Consider the following 17,246-nt stretch of genomic DNA (forward strand, 5'->3'; position numbering starts at 1 on the left):
TAAATTATCACCTCTACTTTTCAAGTCCTTGAATTCTCTTGACACACTTTTCTCCGTTTGCGCATTTGCTGAGCCACTTTGCTCCGATGACGCATTAGCTCAACCTACATTTCCCGGTTTGCTTCGTTTTGCTGACATTTCAGCTGGACACACTTTTTCCTCAGAGTCACTGAAGTACATCAGTGGTTTGTTTTGCATACCCATGTATAATCTTGTGGCTCCAACATACTTCTTATTGTGTTGAATGTAGTTAAAAACAGAAAAATTATCTTCATCAAACATCTCGTCCACCATAATTTAAAGGATTATATAACCCTCATTTTAACATTCATCATGAAATTTAAGATCTACTAGCAGTCTGTTTCTCACAGTTTCATAGTCATCATTACAACCTTAGTGCAGTTCCAATACTTTGTGTTTTATAGAGCGCATCAACTTAAGCTCCAGCCCTGTTCTCCTTCACGCCACAGCGTATCAAGTACTCCTCAGCCTGCAATACGAAACAATAACAGTAATTATTTATAGTTACTTGCTACATGGCATTGGCAGTGTTCATTACCATTAATGCCAATGAATAGTCTAAATCAAACCCAGTCTTCTATCTTCAGTTTTTGTATGTATTTTTTGGTTCGGGTGTATCATTTATCAAGAACTTATTGCTAAATTTTTACTATCAACAACTGTCAGATTACTATGGATGGCTTTTCAGTGAGGCCTTGGTCAAAGTTTTAAACCTTTATCTACAATAACAGCTGCCTGCTGTCATAACGAGTATTTTTTTTAAAAAAAATTGATATCTTTGTGACAATGCTACTGTATTTGCCCGCAAAAATTAACCAAGCTGTGAAGCTGACGCGATTCCCGACACCAGGGTGAGTACAATATCTTGAAATATTCTTGGAGCTAAAAATCATACCTATATTTTCTGTTTTGTTGCAACAACTGGAGAACTTGTTGGCATCTTTCTTGATGCTTTTAAGGACAGGAATTTCCATTTAAGTTCTTCTAAAGTAGGAGCACTACCTATAAAATGTTTTGACAGAGTATTATTATTTATATTAGCAAGCAAGCAAATAGAAAGCAAATGTTTCCTTAAAATGGAGCGTCTCATGGAATTTCCAACAATATGTGACATTTTGGTCATTTTGAGATGCTTAGATATTCACAAAGCACAATCTATTACAGACCTTCATATCAAAAGTATTTAAAACTGTAGCTTGGATATTTATAATTTTAATAACTATTAACACTATATACAAGCGAATTACCGGAAATGACTTTTAAACAATTGATAAAAAAGTTAAAAACATATATAAATGGTCAATTACTGCTAATGATACTAAAGTTCTATTCAATATTTATCACACAGTAAAAGGATAAACATTTGATAAGCATTGGCACACACATTTAAAATGTCATGTTTGGTCCAAATCGTTAACAAAATCACTGGTTACATTTATGTGAATATGGTTAAAGATCCTGTAACACATTTTTTTCATGGTTTTATTTCATAAATATGGTGTTCAATTTAAGATTTGTCAAAATTGTAAGTTCCAATAAGCATTATTTAAAAAGATATTACCGAATTTAACATTTCATGTAAGTAAAGGGGGGTAATTAGAAATTTATTTTCTATAAATTATAAGTCAAATTTTTCAATAAGAAATGAATGCATATAATTTATTTATTAAATATAATGTCCACAAATATTTGCAGTACACATTTTACATATTCTTCGATGTTTGAAAATTGTTTTATTTGCATAATTTTATACATATATAATTTTTTGCAAGTGTGGTATAAACACAGTAACAATATCAATCACAAAACATACAGGATCTTTAATAAAACATTAATTTTCCTCAAAATATGCCATATTTTGTATAAAATTAATAGGAAAAACACTGCATACAAAAGAAATTTCTTATGTAAATATTATTATGTAAATAATATCTGGTCATTCCTGGTACAATGCATCCCCTGCATTAAGTACTTTGAGGATACTGTCGTAGATCTTATCCTTCAACACGACTTAATTTAAGCTTAAAAAACCCAAACATATAAAAAATATTCTTTATTACTGTTTATGTTGTTTTTACTTCGCAAATATCTGTTTACTACCTACCTGGTCTGAATTAATGGTGGAAATTGATCGGAAATAACCTTGTGCCAATAAGCATTTTGCATTTATCATTAGCAAATATCATTTCGCATTTATCATTTCGCAAATAGCAATTCGCAAATAGCAATTCGCATGGCAGAATGGCTTTCCATACATCCCAGATCGAGAAATAAACATACTGAATAAATTTAAATGAAATGCTAAAGATATGCACATTCCTCTGCTGTAATCGCGGCTCGATAATGATGATACACCACGTCGGTATTTAAATCAAATCCATTTCTGTTTTGCCGTCCTCAAAACATAATTGGTCATCAACATCCATTCCTTTGCTGCTAACTATTACAGTTAACACTGAGGCGTTTGAAAAGGTGAGAACATATTTTAATTATTTGGTATACATGTATATCCGCATGGCATCTTTCTTAAAAGCCTAATAATACTTTAAATTATGTTTAGTGAGAGTGTTTCGTTGCGATAAAATTGATGACATGGAATATGAGAGTGACAGTGGAACCTGTCAAATCAAAATTTGTCAGCAAACGGTTCGAATGACAAAAGTTTCCGGATTTTTAAGGGTTTTTAAGACTTGCAATTTTGAGCAGTTTTCAAGCTAGAAAAGCTAAATTACCTTTGTAGATCCCTCACGCCCCCTAGCACCGGCTTGAGCGGTACTCAATTCTCAACACTTTATAGTGTTGGCACCAATGATCCAGAAGGACCAGAAAACATAACAACACTGAAGTGAAACATGTATCATGACAGGAAATGAACCAGATCTAAATAACATTGAATAAAATGCATTTGAAATGTATTTACTGGCAATGATCGGAAATGTGTTTTAATCCAACCAACTCTGTGATTTTTTCAAAGACTTTGCAGACCTTATGCACCGAACTGAGAAAGACATCTATCGGCATGTGTCTGAAAACTCGGCAAAACAGGCTTAAGTTTAACCAAATTGTCTAAAATTATGTTCTGAAATAAATTTTAAGACCTTTTATTGCCCAATTAAGGTAGTACACACCTAATGCTTTATCTCCACATTGAAGAGTATTCAAATAGGCTAGAATCACTGTAAAGTGTATTGAAACTGAGGGGCGTGGGTTCAAACCCCAGAAGGGGCAACTTTTTTTTCTTTCTTTTTTTACATTATTTATCAATCTCTCAGATCAATAATGGAAGAAAAAAGTGTTTCATTTTAATTATATAATTATTGTAGGTATTTATTTACTAAATAATGCCAAATTTAATAGCAAATATGATATCAGATATTTTCAAAGTTAAATAAAATAAAAACTACACGGTTAAAGTATTTTATATTTTGCAAGACCAACCAATATACATTAAAGAAAATTTAGGCAAACTTTAAAAACAGCCCCTCATTGTGGAACATTTTAGGGATATTCTAAATAAGGCTTTTTACAAAGGGAAATGGTCAAATAAGTGTTAAAAGTGGGTGGGGTAGGGTTACATTTTTATACATATTAAAATCATTTTGTTTAAAAACAATCATTTTGCTTGTTTAATTTGTTACCTAAATGTCATTATTTGTTTCTTAACAACCAGCAATAGGAAAACATTTTTCAGGATGATGATATTATAGATTATTGAGAGTTTCCTCATTTCTGAAAAAAGCCCTTCTAATGGCAAAGTTTTAGTTCAGAAAAATGTCCATAACTCGTAAACCACACGGTAAATTTTGTTTAGATTTTGCATATAGGTGACATTTAAGACATATAACTGTCCTATGTTGTCAATTTTACAGTTCCTTATATTGCCCATTAGGGGTGTTCTACCTTAAGCAACGCTCTTAAAAAGATAACCAATATAAAAAAGAAAGTTCTAAAGCATTCGACTTTACTTCGATTTTATGAAGTTTATTAAGTTTGTAGCTATTTTGAAAATTTGAGTAACGTTTTTAGATTTTTAATACCAAACTGTTTAGTTGATTTTGTATTATATTTTCAAAGATTAGATTTGTGTAATGTGTAATTCCCGTGAATTTCTTCATAAGAAATATGTAAATCATGCGTGCTTTTACCAAGTTTTGAATAATGCAATGAACATGCAAATCTGATTTTCTTCCAACGACTTAACTCAATAAAAAAAATGTCTCGCTTTGGTAATTCGTAAAAATGTAAAAGGAGTTTTTATGAAACAAAAAAAAATATGATTTCATGAAATAGATTTAACAGGAAAAACAAAACCTTGGCATTAAGCGTTAAACTTATTTATAATTTGTAGCATTTTAGGTGTAACGTATCTTTTGCTGTACTAGAAAATCACTTTCTCCTTATAGAGCTGTGTAAAGAGCACATCAAATCATATTAAGCTGTTCGTGTATGGTGCTCCATTGGGTATCTTTTAGCTGGCCCACTGCGTATGTTTTGATAAAGTGGGCACTATGTTACGCGAAAATTGCCCTCCATAGATGATATTTTCTCACATATTTAAGACAATATTCCATTATGAATACAGCGTGGTATTATATTTTCAATATTAAAATCTTGCTGAGCTTTCTTGTGTTGGAAATCAAATGAAATTTGGACTTGTATAACGTTGCATTAAGTTCATGACAACTTGTAAACATAATTCAACCTCCGTGATCTCGTAAAAGTATATGTTTAAAATACGATTTAAAAATACATTCACTACTTCAATGTTCGTTTAATAGTTCTGTTTAAAACATTTTGCGTTTCACTTTCATAGTGTTTGCAATATTATTATTTTACTAATTGGCTGGTAACACATTTCCTTTTTATTCAGAAATAAAAAAACACACCTTAAGATTTTGCTTGAAACGAATTGGTTTTCAGCATCAACTGACGTCAGCAAGATGAAAAAATCTCATCAATTTAAAACGAATGTCGATATGACATATTGCACGGAAAGCTGCAATTAGGAAAGTTTGCTTACATTGTACATCAAAGAGAACATGCATTTACATAATAAATGGTCTTTAAAATTAACCCGAAGGAAATTTTCATACTTGTTAAGTCAAAGAAAGAGATTCGTTTATGTGGATCTAATTATCAAGTATTTGAACTGATAACTTTGGAACGTCGCTCAGACATGTCATTATCTACTGGCCATTTGCTGCTTGCCACTTGCTTCTTGTCAATGATAACTTGCTACTTGCAATTTGCAACTTGCTACTTGTCATTGATTTTTGCCATTTGCTCCATGCCATTTTACTACTTGTCACTTGATCCTTGCCATTTTCTTTTGTCATTTGCTACTTGTCATTTGCTCCCTGCCATTTGCTATATATCACATGCTAGTTGCCATTTGCTGCTTAAATTGCCATTTGTTACTTGTAATTTGCTCTTTGCCACTTGCTACTTGCTATTTGCTACTTGCTACTTGCCATTATTCATTTGCTACTTGCCACTTGTTTTTTGTCGTTTGCTCCCATCAATTTTAACTTCTGGTCCCCTGATCCTTGCTATTTGCTCCCTGTCATTTGCTAATTGTCATTTGTCACTTGTAATTTTCTCTTGCTATTTGCTTTTTGCCATTTGCTCTTTGCCATTGTCTCTTGTAATTTGTTCTTCGACATTTTCTCATCGCCATTTTCTTTTGTTATTTGCTATTTGCACTTGCTGCTTGCCATTTGCTCCCTGTCATTTGTTTCTTGCCATTTGCCTATTGCCATTTTCTTTTGTAATTTGCTCTCTATCACTTACTCCTTGCCATTTTCTACTTGTCACTTACTCCTTGTCATTTGCTACTTATCACTTACTCCTTACCATTTGCTCCATATCATTTGCTTTGCCATTTTGTTCCTTGCCATTTTCTCCTGTATTTAGCTACCTGTCACTTACTTGTTGCCACTTGCTCCCTGTCATTTGCTACTCGTCATTTGATTCCTGTCATTTGCTATTTGGCATTTTGCTCCTTGTCATTTACTCCTGTTATTTGCTACTTGACACTTGCTACTTGCCATTTGTTCTCTGCCATTTGCTACTTGACACTTGCTACTTGCCATTTGCTCCCTGTAATTTACAACTTGCCATTTGCTTCTTGACATTTCCTTTTGTAATTTGCTCACTGTCACTTACTCTTTGCCATTTGCTTCTTGTCACTTACTCCTTACCTACCATTTGCTCCCTGTCATTTGCTACGCGTCATATGCTCCCTGCCATTTGTTTTTTTTTTGCCATTTTGCTCCTTTCAAAAATTTTTTTATTTTTTTACCTTTACTTTTCTAAAATTGGCCCTTGGGTACCTTTCCATTTCTCCCTGGCCCTTTCTATTGCTATTTTCTTTTGTTTGTTTACGTTAAAAATGCCGTTTTTTCCCCTTTGAAAGTTGGGGTTAGTGAATGACGCTCACAATTGTTGATCTCTTCTTTCATATTTTGATCTTTGCTTCTGCATTCTGTTACAAGTCTTATATTTAAAGTACTCCAAAAGCAGACCTTTCTAAAAAGCAAACCATTTGTACTCGATAAACATAAATAATATTCTGGAAAAGGTTGTTTGAAATAACTTTAAGTTTAATGGCAAACTTTTCCAGGCTGTGTGATAAAGTTTTTACCAGGACAATTGTTTAAAAAGTACATTTTTTTCTTCGCACATCAGAATAAAATGTAACTATACACATGCAGAAAGTTTAAACAGATATATTTCAGAAACTTTGGACTTCTGTTTCAAAGTGTTCATTCTTTTAATCAATGCAAATTAAAAGAATAATTACTCATATCTGAACAATTAGAAATATATGCAATGCATTTGCAATATTTAACTGCCACTCATGTAAAATCTAACTATTTTCTTTTCTAACACATAAGAGCGATGAAACGTAGATAAAAAGTGTTGTACTCTATCACATTTTAATTTTGCTGGAAGAAATATCGGCAAATTTTCCATATTCGCCAATATTTCGAAAACGCAGTTTAGAATTCTGTAAACTAGTTTTTGATTGTGTAACTTTGATACCTGCAATCCTGGATCTTGGATTCTTGGAATTAATGTTCTATAAAAAATAAGTAATATCTTTACCGTCGGAGCACTATACGATAAAAGTAACTTTACTCCGTCGAATCGGTCTTAATATACCTTTAGCCTACTTGCGGCAACTGAAACTACCAATGACGGACAAGTGCCAGCACATATGTGCCCTCCGATCATAGTCTGCACTGTTATTTATTAAGTTAGATATTGGTTTGATTTTACGTACCTGTCAATTGCATACTAATTGTTCGGTCAATGCACACAATTTAATTATCAATCTTCGATAAATGTTCGGTAAGTTTCGTGAGACGTAGGCAGTAAGCTGTGATGTAATTTAATTTGTATATGTGAAATAATTATTCTGAGCGTTATAGCGCAATAGAGTAAACTACTAAGATAGAGACCGCGTAGGTCATGTTTTTTATATTTATCTGTTAAACATTATTGAAGCCTTGGTAGTTTTTTGTTTGTCGTGTTGTTCTAAAATGTTTTGCACTTATTATGGTAAAGTCTATACTCCTTTTAAGTAACAAACAATATTTTAAATTCATTCAATTAAATCAATAGATACCATTTAAATGCCGTAAAACACAATACAAATCGAGATAAAGTAGTGTTTATAAGTTGCTTCATATTCGTGTAGACAATTATTCAAGCACTCGGACATTTCCATTTAAGTATAGAAAATTAAAATATATTGAAAAAATATACTGCAAAAATAAAAAAGTGTAGGTCTAAAACAATGGCAACAGTAGGAATCGAATCACAGACATTTAACATATCAGGCTATCACTTAAGCGACTGTGCTATTGTGGATGTCACCTTGACCTTAACACTAAACTGTTGTGACTTTAAAAACATTATTTATATAATCCATATTAATTCTCGTAAACTACAAGAACAAAACGGAAGTTGGATCGTATATTCAAATGAGTTTTATAATGTATCCATAATTGACAGATCAATGAAATCAGACTAAACTAGTTTTTGAAATGTTCCCTCATTGTAATGGCTTTTGATTAAAAGATAAACTACACTGTTTAAGACATTTGGCGTGATAAGGGTTAATAACTTGTATTGTATAAGGGTTAGCTATCAAAGGAACATTTCTTGAAAAAGTGCATAGCATCGACTTCCATTAGAAATAACCCCCACCAGTAAAAATAGAAAACCTTGGGTTTAGGGACTTTTCTTTCGGAACTCAAGAGTGTAATTGCAATGACTTCATTAAATGACAGAGAAAAGATAATGTCAGTGCAATCACTATTATAAGTAAGGAGTGGCGTGATCTAATATGACCATGATTGGGCCACGTGATAATTTAAAGATAAAGTTTATGTTTGTTATAGCAAAAAAGTCCTCTAGGCTTTGATCGTCTACCAAGATAAACGTAAACAAAGTGGTAATGTGATTTTAGTGATATATCTTGTTCATTTTATGCATAGAGTAATTGTTTTAAATTAGTGAAAAATAAAATCTCTGTCACACTCACAGTTAGCTGTCAAACGTTTATATTGGCTTTGATTGAATTTACATAGAAATGTTGCGGTAATTTTCTATGGCGAACTCCTGCTTTTTTGATATGGATTATTTCACTCCAAGCAACAGCTTTTAATAATTATGTTTGTCCATTTTTTTAAAAACCTAAAAATTCAAAATTTCTCGTATTTTATTTGCCTGAATAATCCAACATTAATAGTGACAATGTGCATATCTACATGAGCAATATAAATTTTATACTAGCAGCTTTTTGACATTTCTGTTTCAAGATTTTAAAAGTTCTGTTGTTTTTTTAAACTAGGTATTTATCAAACATCAACGCCTACATACGGGATAAACAAATGAAGGTTCTTGCTTTTTCTCCTGGCTATCATAACCCGGTGTTTGTACGGGGTTCCATTTTACGCGGAAGATTTTTACAGTTTTTTGACTCTCCCGCCTGAAGGTAAATATTTACGAAGCTTTAAGTAATAAATAGTGATAATAAAAATACCCATGTACTTAAGACAATTTCCAGCTTAGGGTTAAGGATCATTGAAAATTCTGCTAGAAAATAATAATAGAATATGTAAAAATAATAGCGCTTCATGACGCACATAGTTTTTCGTGGTCTTTGTAAAAGCTCTTAAAATTAGTGCGCCTTTTTGTTGTTCCCTCCAACCCAATATATTCATATAAATCTTTCTTAAGGCGATCATGCTAAATAAAATAATTTTATCACATATTCCACGCCACTTGAGTGTAATAAAGCCAATAAAAAATGATATTAAACCAAGTCTAGTGTAATAACATTTTTACGTGACGCCATTTACGCTATATATAAACATAGCACTATAGGGTTAGGGTCAATGAAAAATAGCTCTTTTCTAATAGTTGACATTCTTATATTATATATGTAATAAAAAAATATAATATTCGGTAAATTCAGTATTAAAATTTTATTAAACTTCGTTGACTATAAACACTATTATGCTCGCCAGAGGCTCGAATACTAATGATTTTATTTTACTCGTTCAATAAATTAGTATTAAACCTCTTTTAATATCCTCTATTTTTCTATATTTCCCACTTTTTAGTTATACCAAAGTGAGGTACCATCAGATGAATAACTTCTAGTACAAAAGACAATTGCACTATTGGTTGTCCTGGAATTGTGAGAGAAGGAATGGATACAAATATTGTTCAAAATACCATAGCATTTCTGTGTGACGGAACTTGTCACTGGTACGTTTCATATATTTTAAATGTCCATTAAACCGATGAAGAAATTTTATTCTTTATTTCTCAAAAGCTTTTTTTTAAATTTTAGTGAACTTTTATAGTTTCAAAAAAGTAACTTATTGGCCAATTAGTTGAACCATTTTATTTTCTTCTATTGCTTTTTGAGCAATTAATACTGTTACAGTGATTTTGTATTTTGTATTGACGTCAAAACATTACTGTTTGCATTTTTGCTACTTTTATTACCAGTAATTTTACATTTAGTGCTTCCTTGTTGACGTTACAAGCATCTAACATGCTTTTAAACTATCATTTTTAAACGTAATAGAACTCATCATGTTTGGCCGCGCCTGTGGCTCAGTGTGATTTTAATGCAGTCACTCTGTTGAAATATAATGAGTTAAGTTAATTTAATTTTCTTTTAATGATCTTAATGTAGTTTATACAAGGCAGTCTGAAGGACAGCTTAATCCCCTTCCGCAGCAGACATGAATGTGTAGTTAGTATTTACCTTTAACAAACCATGGCCTTGATAGTAATTATTATTTGTGCCAAGTTGTTTAAAATCTTCCATAAAGACAAAAAGTTATGGAGACAATAAACATAGACTTAAGGGGTAGCAGCCTGGATGTTGGGTTCTGCACATCATCTCATAATGCTGATAACTTGTGCCAAGTAATTTCTAAAGATTTTTAGCGGTTTAAAAGTTATGGAACGGACTCGAAATGTACACATTTAAAGTTTAACCTTTAAGTGTGACCTTGACCCTAGGTGTAGCAACCTAATTATTGCAATCTGTATATCGTCTCATAATGGTGATCACGTGTGCCAATTTATTTAAAAAAACATTTCAGCGGTTTAAAAGTTATGGAGTGGACACGAAATGTAGACTTTTTAACACTTGACATTTAAGTGTGACCTTGACCTTGGGGGTAGCAACCCAAAAACCGCGCTCTGCACATCGTCTCATAATGGTCATTATTTATGCCAAGTTATTTGAAAAAATGTGTTAGCGGTTGAAAAGTTATGGAGCGGACACAAAAGTGTTACCGAAGGACGGACGGACTGACAGACGAAGGTCATTCCTATAATCCCCTTACCGCTACTCGGAAGGGAATTAAATATATGCTTCTAACTCGCATTTTTATTGTACAAAAACAATTGTTGCCTGAGTCTTACCATTCGCGTTTCGCCCCACTACCCCGCCAAGCAAAAAGACGAAAATTAACAAGTTAAAATGGCGGGAACGCGATGCGAAAACACGCTAATTAGCACGAATTATGTTCATTGATGTCACAACTATCGTCATGTGACTATACTACCTTGACTTTTTAATACCGCGCATCTTATGTTAATGCACTTGGTAGCCAAGTACTTGATTAATGCATCTTGTTAGATTTGATAATTCGTAAGTCAGAAGATACGTGTCTGGTTTGCATAACTATAAAAAAGATAGTTTGCAAACAATAAGTATAGATAAATGTTTATAAGTAGGCATTAACTAAGAACGGTGTAGTTTTTATTTATTAAACTGTCGATTTATTTGTCTGATTAGATTGAATCTATTTACCCAAGTTGATGTGTTATGATTCATTTGAAATACTACAATTCTATTGGACAATTAAATCAAACACCAAGTTATGGCTCCGACAATAAATTTTAATCCGTTTCTGATTATCGTTTTCTTCGTATCTCATAATTGATTTTTTTAAAAAAAAGTAAATTACAGTTTTGTCTTTGAAGAAGATGAAATGTATAAAATTATATATTTCTTTTCAGGGTGTATGCATCACAAGTGTAATCGATTGCTTTCCTTATATACTTATACTAGAAGTATATTATAGTAAGTGAATAAAACAATGTGAGAAGTATGATGCCTTGAGTGTATAGTATTGTATCATTGTTTAGTATTGTATCATTGTTTAGTATTGTATCATTGTTTAGTATTGTATCATTGTTAGTATTATATCATTGTGTCATTGTTTAGTATTGCATCATTGTTTAGTATTGTATCATTGATTAGTATTGCATCATTGTTTAGTATTGTATCATTGTTTAGTATTGTATCATTGTTTAGTATTGTATCATTGTTTAGTATTGTATCATTGTTAGTATTGTATCATTGTTTAGTATTGTATTATTGTTTAGTATTGTATCATTGTTTAGTATTGTGTCATTGTTTAGTATTGTATTATTGTTTAGTATTGTATTATTAGCACCCACCAACAAAAAGACCAAGATAAGACTACACAATAATAGACCAAGTGACATTCGAACATGGCTCTTGTACCTTCTCCTTTTGTTTGAACGACTGACATAAAGTTTTCCGGATAGTTGTGCTAAATTTGCTACCTTATATGCAAAAACGAAAGAAGTTATTCTGTAATCAAGAAATCGCACTATGAATAGCAAATAAATTTGGCAAAAATGCGAATATAGATATAGTTAACGGAAGCTGTGTAAGCCCATATCGAACATTGTTTCCGAACATACGAATACAAATATTTTACTATGTCCAAAAAGCAAAAGCATGATTTTCTGTCAAAAATAGTATACCGAGTACGAAATAAAGTAAAAAATAGCAAATCTAATGTAATGTTGTAGTTTCTAACAGAAAACCATGTTACTAATTTCATTGGAAATATTACAGAAATAAATTGCTTTGTTATCATACCAGGAATATTTGTGGCATATGGTGCGATTTTAACCACATTTTGTAATGTTTATATTTATTAAAATCTTTATAGATGACGATTGTCCTATTTAAAGTTATTGTTAAATCAAATGTACAGTTCCCTTGTACCGACTTATTATTCATATAGAGCAATTAAGCATATGCAAGAAGTGGCATTTCTGCTGTCGTTATCGGAAGTAGCAATCATGTGATTTGAATTTATGACAACAAAGCCACCTGTCACATGTCATGAGTCACAATGTCGTGAGTCACAATTTTATCTGTCACGATGTCATCTGTCACACCGGAATCACGACCTGTCGTGACAATATTTACCGACGATACCATTGAGATTGTTTTCAGTTCCTTATTTTGTTTGTCAAGGATGATGTCAGAATAAGCACCGTAAGACTTCCAACTGGTATAACTGTACATTCCATATTTACCTGTATATACATGTATAAATAAAAATAAATTTAATAAAAGTTATCATGGTAGAATGTATTGAGTTAATATGCTATGCTCATCTTTGGATAAAATACTTTTATTGCAAAATTTTATTGAAATATAACGGAAATATTTTACCAAATATGTCTGATTTGAACAAAAGAATGCCATATCTGAGTCAAGTTAGTCTGAATATCAACTTCGATGATAACTGTCTTCATGTAACAATTATCATAAATTCAGTATTCCAAAACATAGTCTGGTGTATTATCAATAAGTCGTCACAAGTGAATGATCAATCAGGTGTGTTACGTCTTAAGCGGTGAACCAACTTAACAATATAAGAGGTTTCTATGCTTATGCTGCTTTTTTAATAATCAGTTTTCACCTTTAAAGCAAACCTTCAATTAACGATATTAATTTTAAAATATTTGAAAAAAGTAACTTTTTTAATTTTTAAATTATAGGGGTGTATTCTTTTCAAAGAGCATTGCATACAGCTGCTTCTTATTGGTTTTAATATAGTACATTAATTGTTTCATGATAATTTATACAGCACATATGTATCAAAACTCTGTGTGAGGAGAATTCTTAGATAATATTTAAACATTTAAATCCTATAACAAATAATACGGCGCATCTACTTCAATTAAAAAAGAGTCAATTTTTTTATAAAGAATAATCCTAAACCATTATTCAATTGATCATTTCCACGAGATAAATATTTGAAAAACATGTTAATGCCAAGTATTTCCATCTTCTTAGTATAATCAAAAAATAATTAATTGAATAATTTTAATACTTCAGAATGTAATCAACTGTCTTCGCTATAATGCATGACATTTATATACAAAGAACAAAGAATTGTACCACTCTGTTCATTTGTTGTATACAACAAAAATGGAGACTTCGATTAAGTTGGTTTACTTTCAAATATCAATGAAAGCAATCTTTTAATGCAATATTTGAAAAAAAAATATGGACAAACTTACGTATATTGTTAGTGTCAACTATTCAATCTTTCCCAAGTTCTCTCTATTCCATTGAAAATAGTTGTCGAAGATGCACATAATAATTCTGTTGTTGTGACGTTTATTTTGATAATTATTTTTTTTTCAGGAAAATGAAAAATATTTTATCATTCCTTTCTATGTACAAGAAATATTTTGCAATAAAAATTAGTTGTGGACACCTTTTCTATACTTACGGAAGCTTACCGATTTTGCATTAACAGATAACATTAATGTTTAATTATGACGGTCAAAACATCTACCTAAGGAAATAGTTCAACATATGTTGCATGTCTTGGTAAAATTATTTACCAATTAGATCAAGCCTCCTACCCAATGACTATTGCCATTTCACAAGTCACGAATGGCCGTTAACAAGGAAATATATCGAATAAATCAAAGACCTGCAAGCGCTGTGGTATTTTCTGATCTTTGCAATCTAAATCGTAATGTATATCTGTATTAATTTTCCTGTATCAGTCAATTTTCATATACTATGATTCATCTTACAGGACACAGATATGCAGCGACTGCGTTTAGATTTTTTAACAGTAACAGTTTAAGTTTGATACAAACAGAATTTTACATGACTAGAGTGGCATCAAAAAATCATTTGAGCCACGTCATGACAAAACCAACATAATGGGTTTGCGACCAGCATGGATCCAGACCAGCCTGCGCATCCGCCTAGTCTGATCAGGACCCATGCTGTTCGCTATCAGTTTCTCTATTTGTAATAGAGTTTGTTAGTGAACAGCATGGATCCTGATCAGACTGCGCGGATGCGCAGGCTGGTCTGGATCCATGCTGGTCGCAAACCCATTATGTTGGTTTTGTCGTGACACGGCTCATTTTATGTTCATTTTTTTATGACAGCCACACTTTATCCTTGCATATCGTGGCTACTTCCTTAAAAATGACACTTAAAAAAGTTGCCTCGCCTGGGATTTAAACATCAGATATCTCACACACTAAACGAGCGCTGTATTCCTTCACCACGGGGAAGTTTTACGAAGAAGGCCTGAATAAAATCATATTATTCTTTCTAAATTTAGAATTTTTATTTCGGGTTTGTAATCCTTATTAATTTCGAGATATTTTGTTCACGATAAACCTGTTCTTTAACACTGATGTACGTACATCTTCTCGCCAAAACAGTCCGACATGTATATATTCCACTAGTCGAAAGTCAGATTTATGTGATTGTACTACGCACTGAAGTATTCGGTAATCGACATCGCTAAAATAGCATTTTCATTGATTATAATGATATTCATCCGCGTAATTTGTGATTGTGCATTTATTGACAATTCTATAAGCCAACGCTACTTTTAAACTTTGAATGCGTTGTAATTTGTTTGAAACTTGTAACAAAATAAGAATATTTCTTTCTTTTACATCGCTAGTTTTAATTTAAGCTGTTTTGAGAACTACTTGTTGTTAGGTTTGTCGTGAAATTTTGTGCCAGAGATTGAATGACAGCATTGTATTTCTTGATCTGAGATCAGAAAATACAAAAAGGGAAGATCTGAAGATGTAACAAAATAGAAACTTCTAAATCTAAATCAAGTACATGTTACTAAAACAAGTTTCATTTCATAATTAAATTTTAAAACGAGCGAAGTTGACTTTTGTTTACATTTAAATTAGTTGTCACAAACATATTCTTATCTAACGAATATTGCAGTTATATCTAAACATTGTACCTGTTAACGTATTTACATAATGAAAACCCCGAAAAGTTTGAAAGCCCGCATATTTTTCTCGAAATAATACTTTTGCATGTATAACAGTATAGAGGCCAGTTTTCTATTGGATCCGAGGATAGATTAACATGTTTTCTAAATTGGTTCATGTTGATGTAAAATGTCGGATGGCATTGCTGATTTGTATGAATAAGGTTAAAAGTGAAGTGAGACAATTATATATGTTTATACGTGTATTTTATATATTATGTGTAGTCTCATACATTTGTAGATATATCTTTCTTGAACTGTACGTATGTGTGATAGAATAAACCTGCCAATTAAAATAAATTGTATGTGTAATTAAGTTCAACAAATTGTTCTATGGTGTAAGATGTGGTGGAGATTCAGGTTTTACACCAACATTGAAGACAAAATTTTTATTTCTTTTTCAATAAACACTTTATTTTTAATTTCAAACCTTTTATAAACTTTATAGTTCTTATTTTAACTAAACATAACACACCGTGTATATTCCAATGACTGTAATGTCCGAATCAATTATATCCTGGAGGTCACCGAATCTTTCACGAAGAATATGAATAGCTATATCATAATTCTCATTTGATAATGTTAGCCCAGCAATGGCACTTCTAGCTTCACCTACTAATTTTCCTTTCAAATAATTAAATTTATCAATAGGAGAAAGCTTATCATTTTCATGTATCGCACTGCGAAAAGAATCCCAGAATTCCGTCCATTTAAGGCGATTTCCACTGAATGAGATCATGTCCAATTTGGGTAATTTCACTGTATTTGTACCTTTATCTTTAAAAGCATGCTGTTCTTCAAAGAACCTTTGTTGTATTTCCATTTGCTCCTCATTTCTTCTTTGTTGTTTTTCAAAGAATTCCTGTTGTAGTTTAAATTGAAGCTCACACATATGCTGTACTACAGTTTCTGCTCCTTTACTTTCTAGTGGTTTGTATTCTACATTAAGCTTTTTCAAATCTTTTTGAACATTTTCAAGTTTATATACTATAGTCATTGCTTTATCCTGAAAGGTTGAATCATTATCCATGACTACTTGTAAGAATTCACTATCACTGTCTCAAATAGCTAATGCAATTTTTGCAGACTGAATAGTAAGTTTTTCTGTGTAATTATTGACTTTTTTCTTGCATTCGTCTATCCTATTTTCTATCCCTGCTTGCTCCTCAGCATCCATGAGAATTACATCTGAATATTCAGACAACAGCTGCTCCCCGTTTCAAATTTCTATATCTAGAAAGTTGTAAAATCGTGTCCGAACACCTTTTAGATATGACAAGTTAGTATCGCCCATCATGAATTATTCACTGCCGTATTTCGCTGAATAAAATATGATGCATATAACACTACTTCAAAACAAAATATACTCACTTTTTCTTTTTAATTCTCACCACGTGGCATTAAAATTCCTCAGCTATTTATTGCTTACTTTACTTACAAAGCGGGAATTTATAGTTAACATTCAAATTTGATATTTACACAAACATTTTAACGTAAAGTACAGAAACACATGCTTCATAATACACATTTATTTCACCACACATAAATCAACCGTGGAAATCAATTCAATTTTTTGAT

The 17,246-nt window shown here is 31.8% G+C and overlaps 1 protein-coding gene across 1 annotated transcript; it reads right to left on the reverse strand.

The window, feature by feature from the left end:
• Nucleotides 1–436: 436 nt before the first annotated feature.
• LOC132723501 (uncharacterized) lies at nt 437–16,698 on the reverse strand. Its single transcript, XM_060708229.1, has 2 exons — nt 16,144–16,698; nt 437–490 (listed from the first exon to the last, which is right to left on the reverse strand). Exons 1-2 carry the CDS (start codon nt 16,696–16,698, stop codon nt 437–439), a joined length of 609 nt encoding a protein of 202 aa, XP_060564212.1.
• Nucleotides 16,699–17,246: the final 548 nt, after the last annotated feature.

Source organism: Ruditapes philippinarum, unplaced genomic scaffold (assembly GCF_026571515.1).
Source record: "Ruditapes philippinarum isolate M1 unplaced genomic scaffold, ASM2657151v2 ctg12169_1_1_1_1, whole genome shotgun sequence".
NCBI classification, from domain to species: Eukaryota; Metazoa; Mollusca; class Bivalvia; order Venerida; family Veneridae; genus Ruditapes; species Ruditapes philippinarum.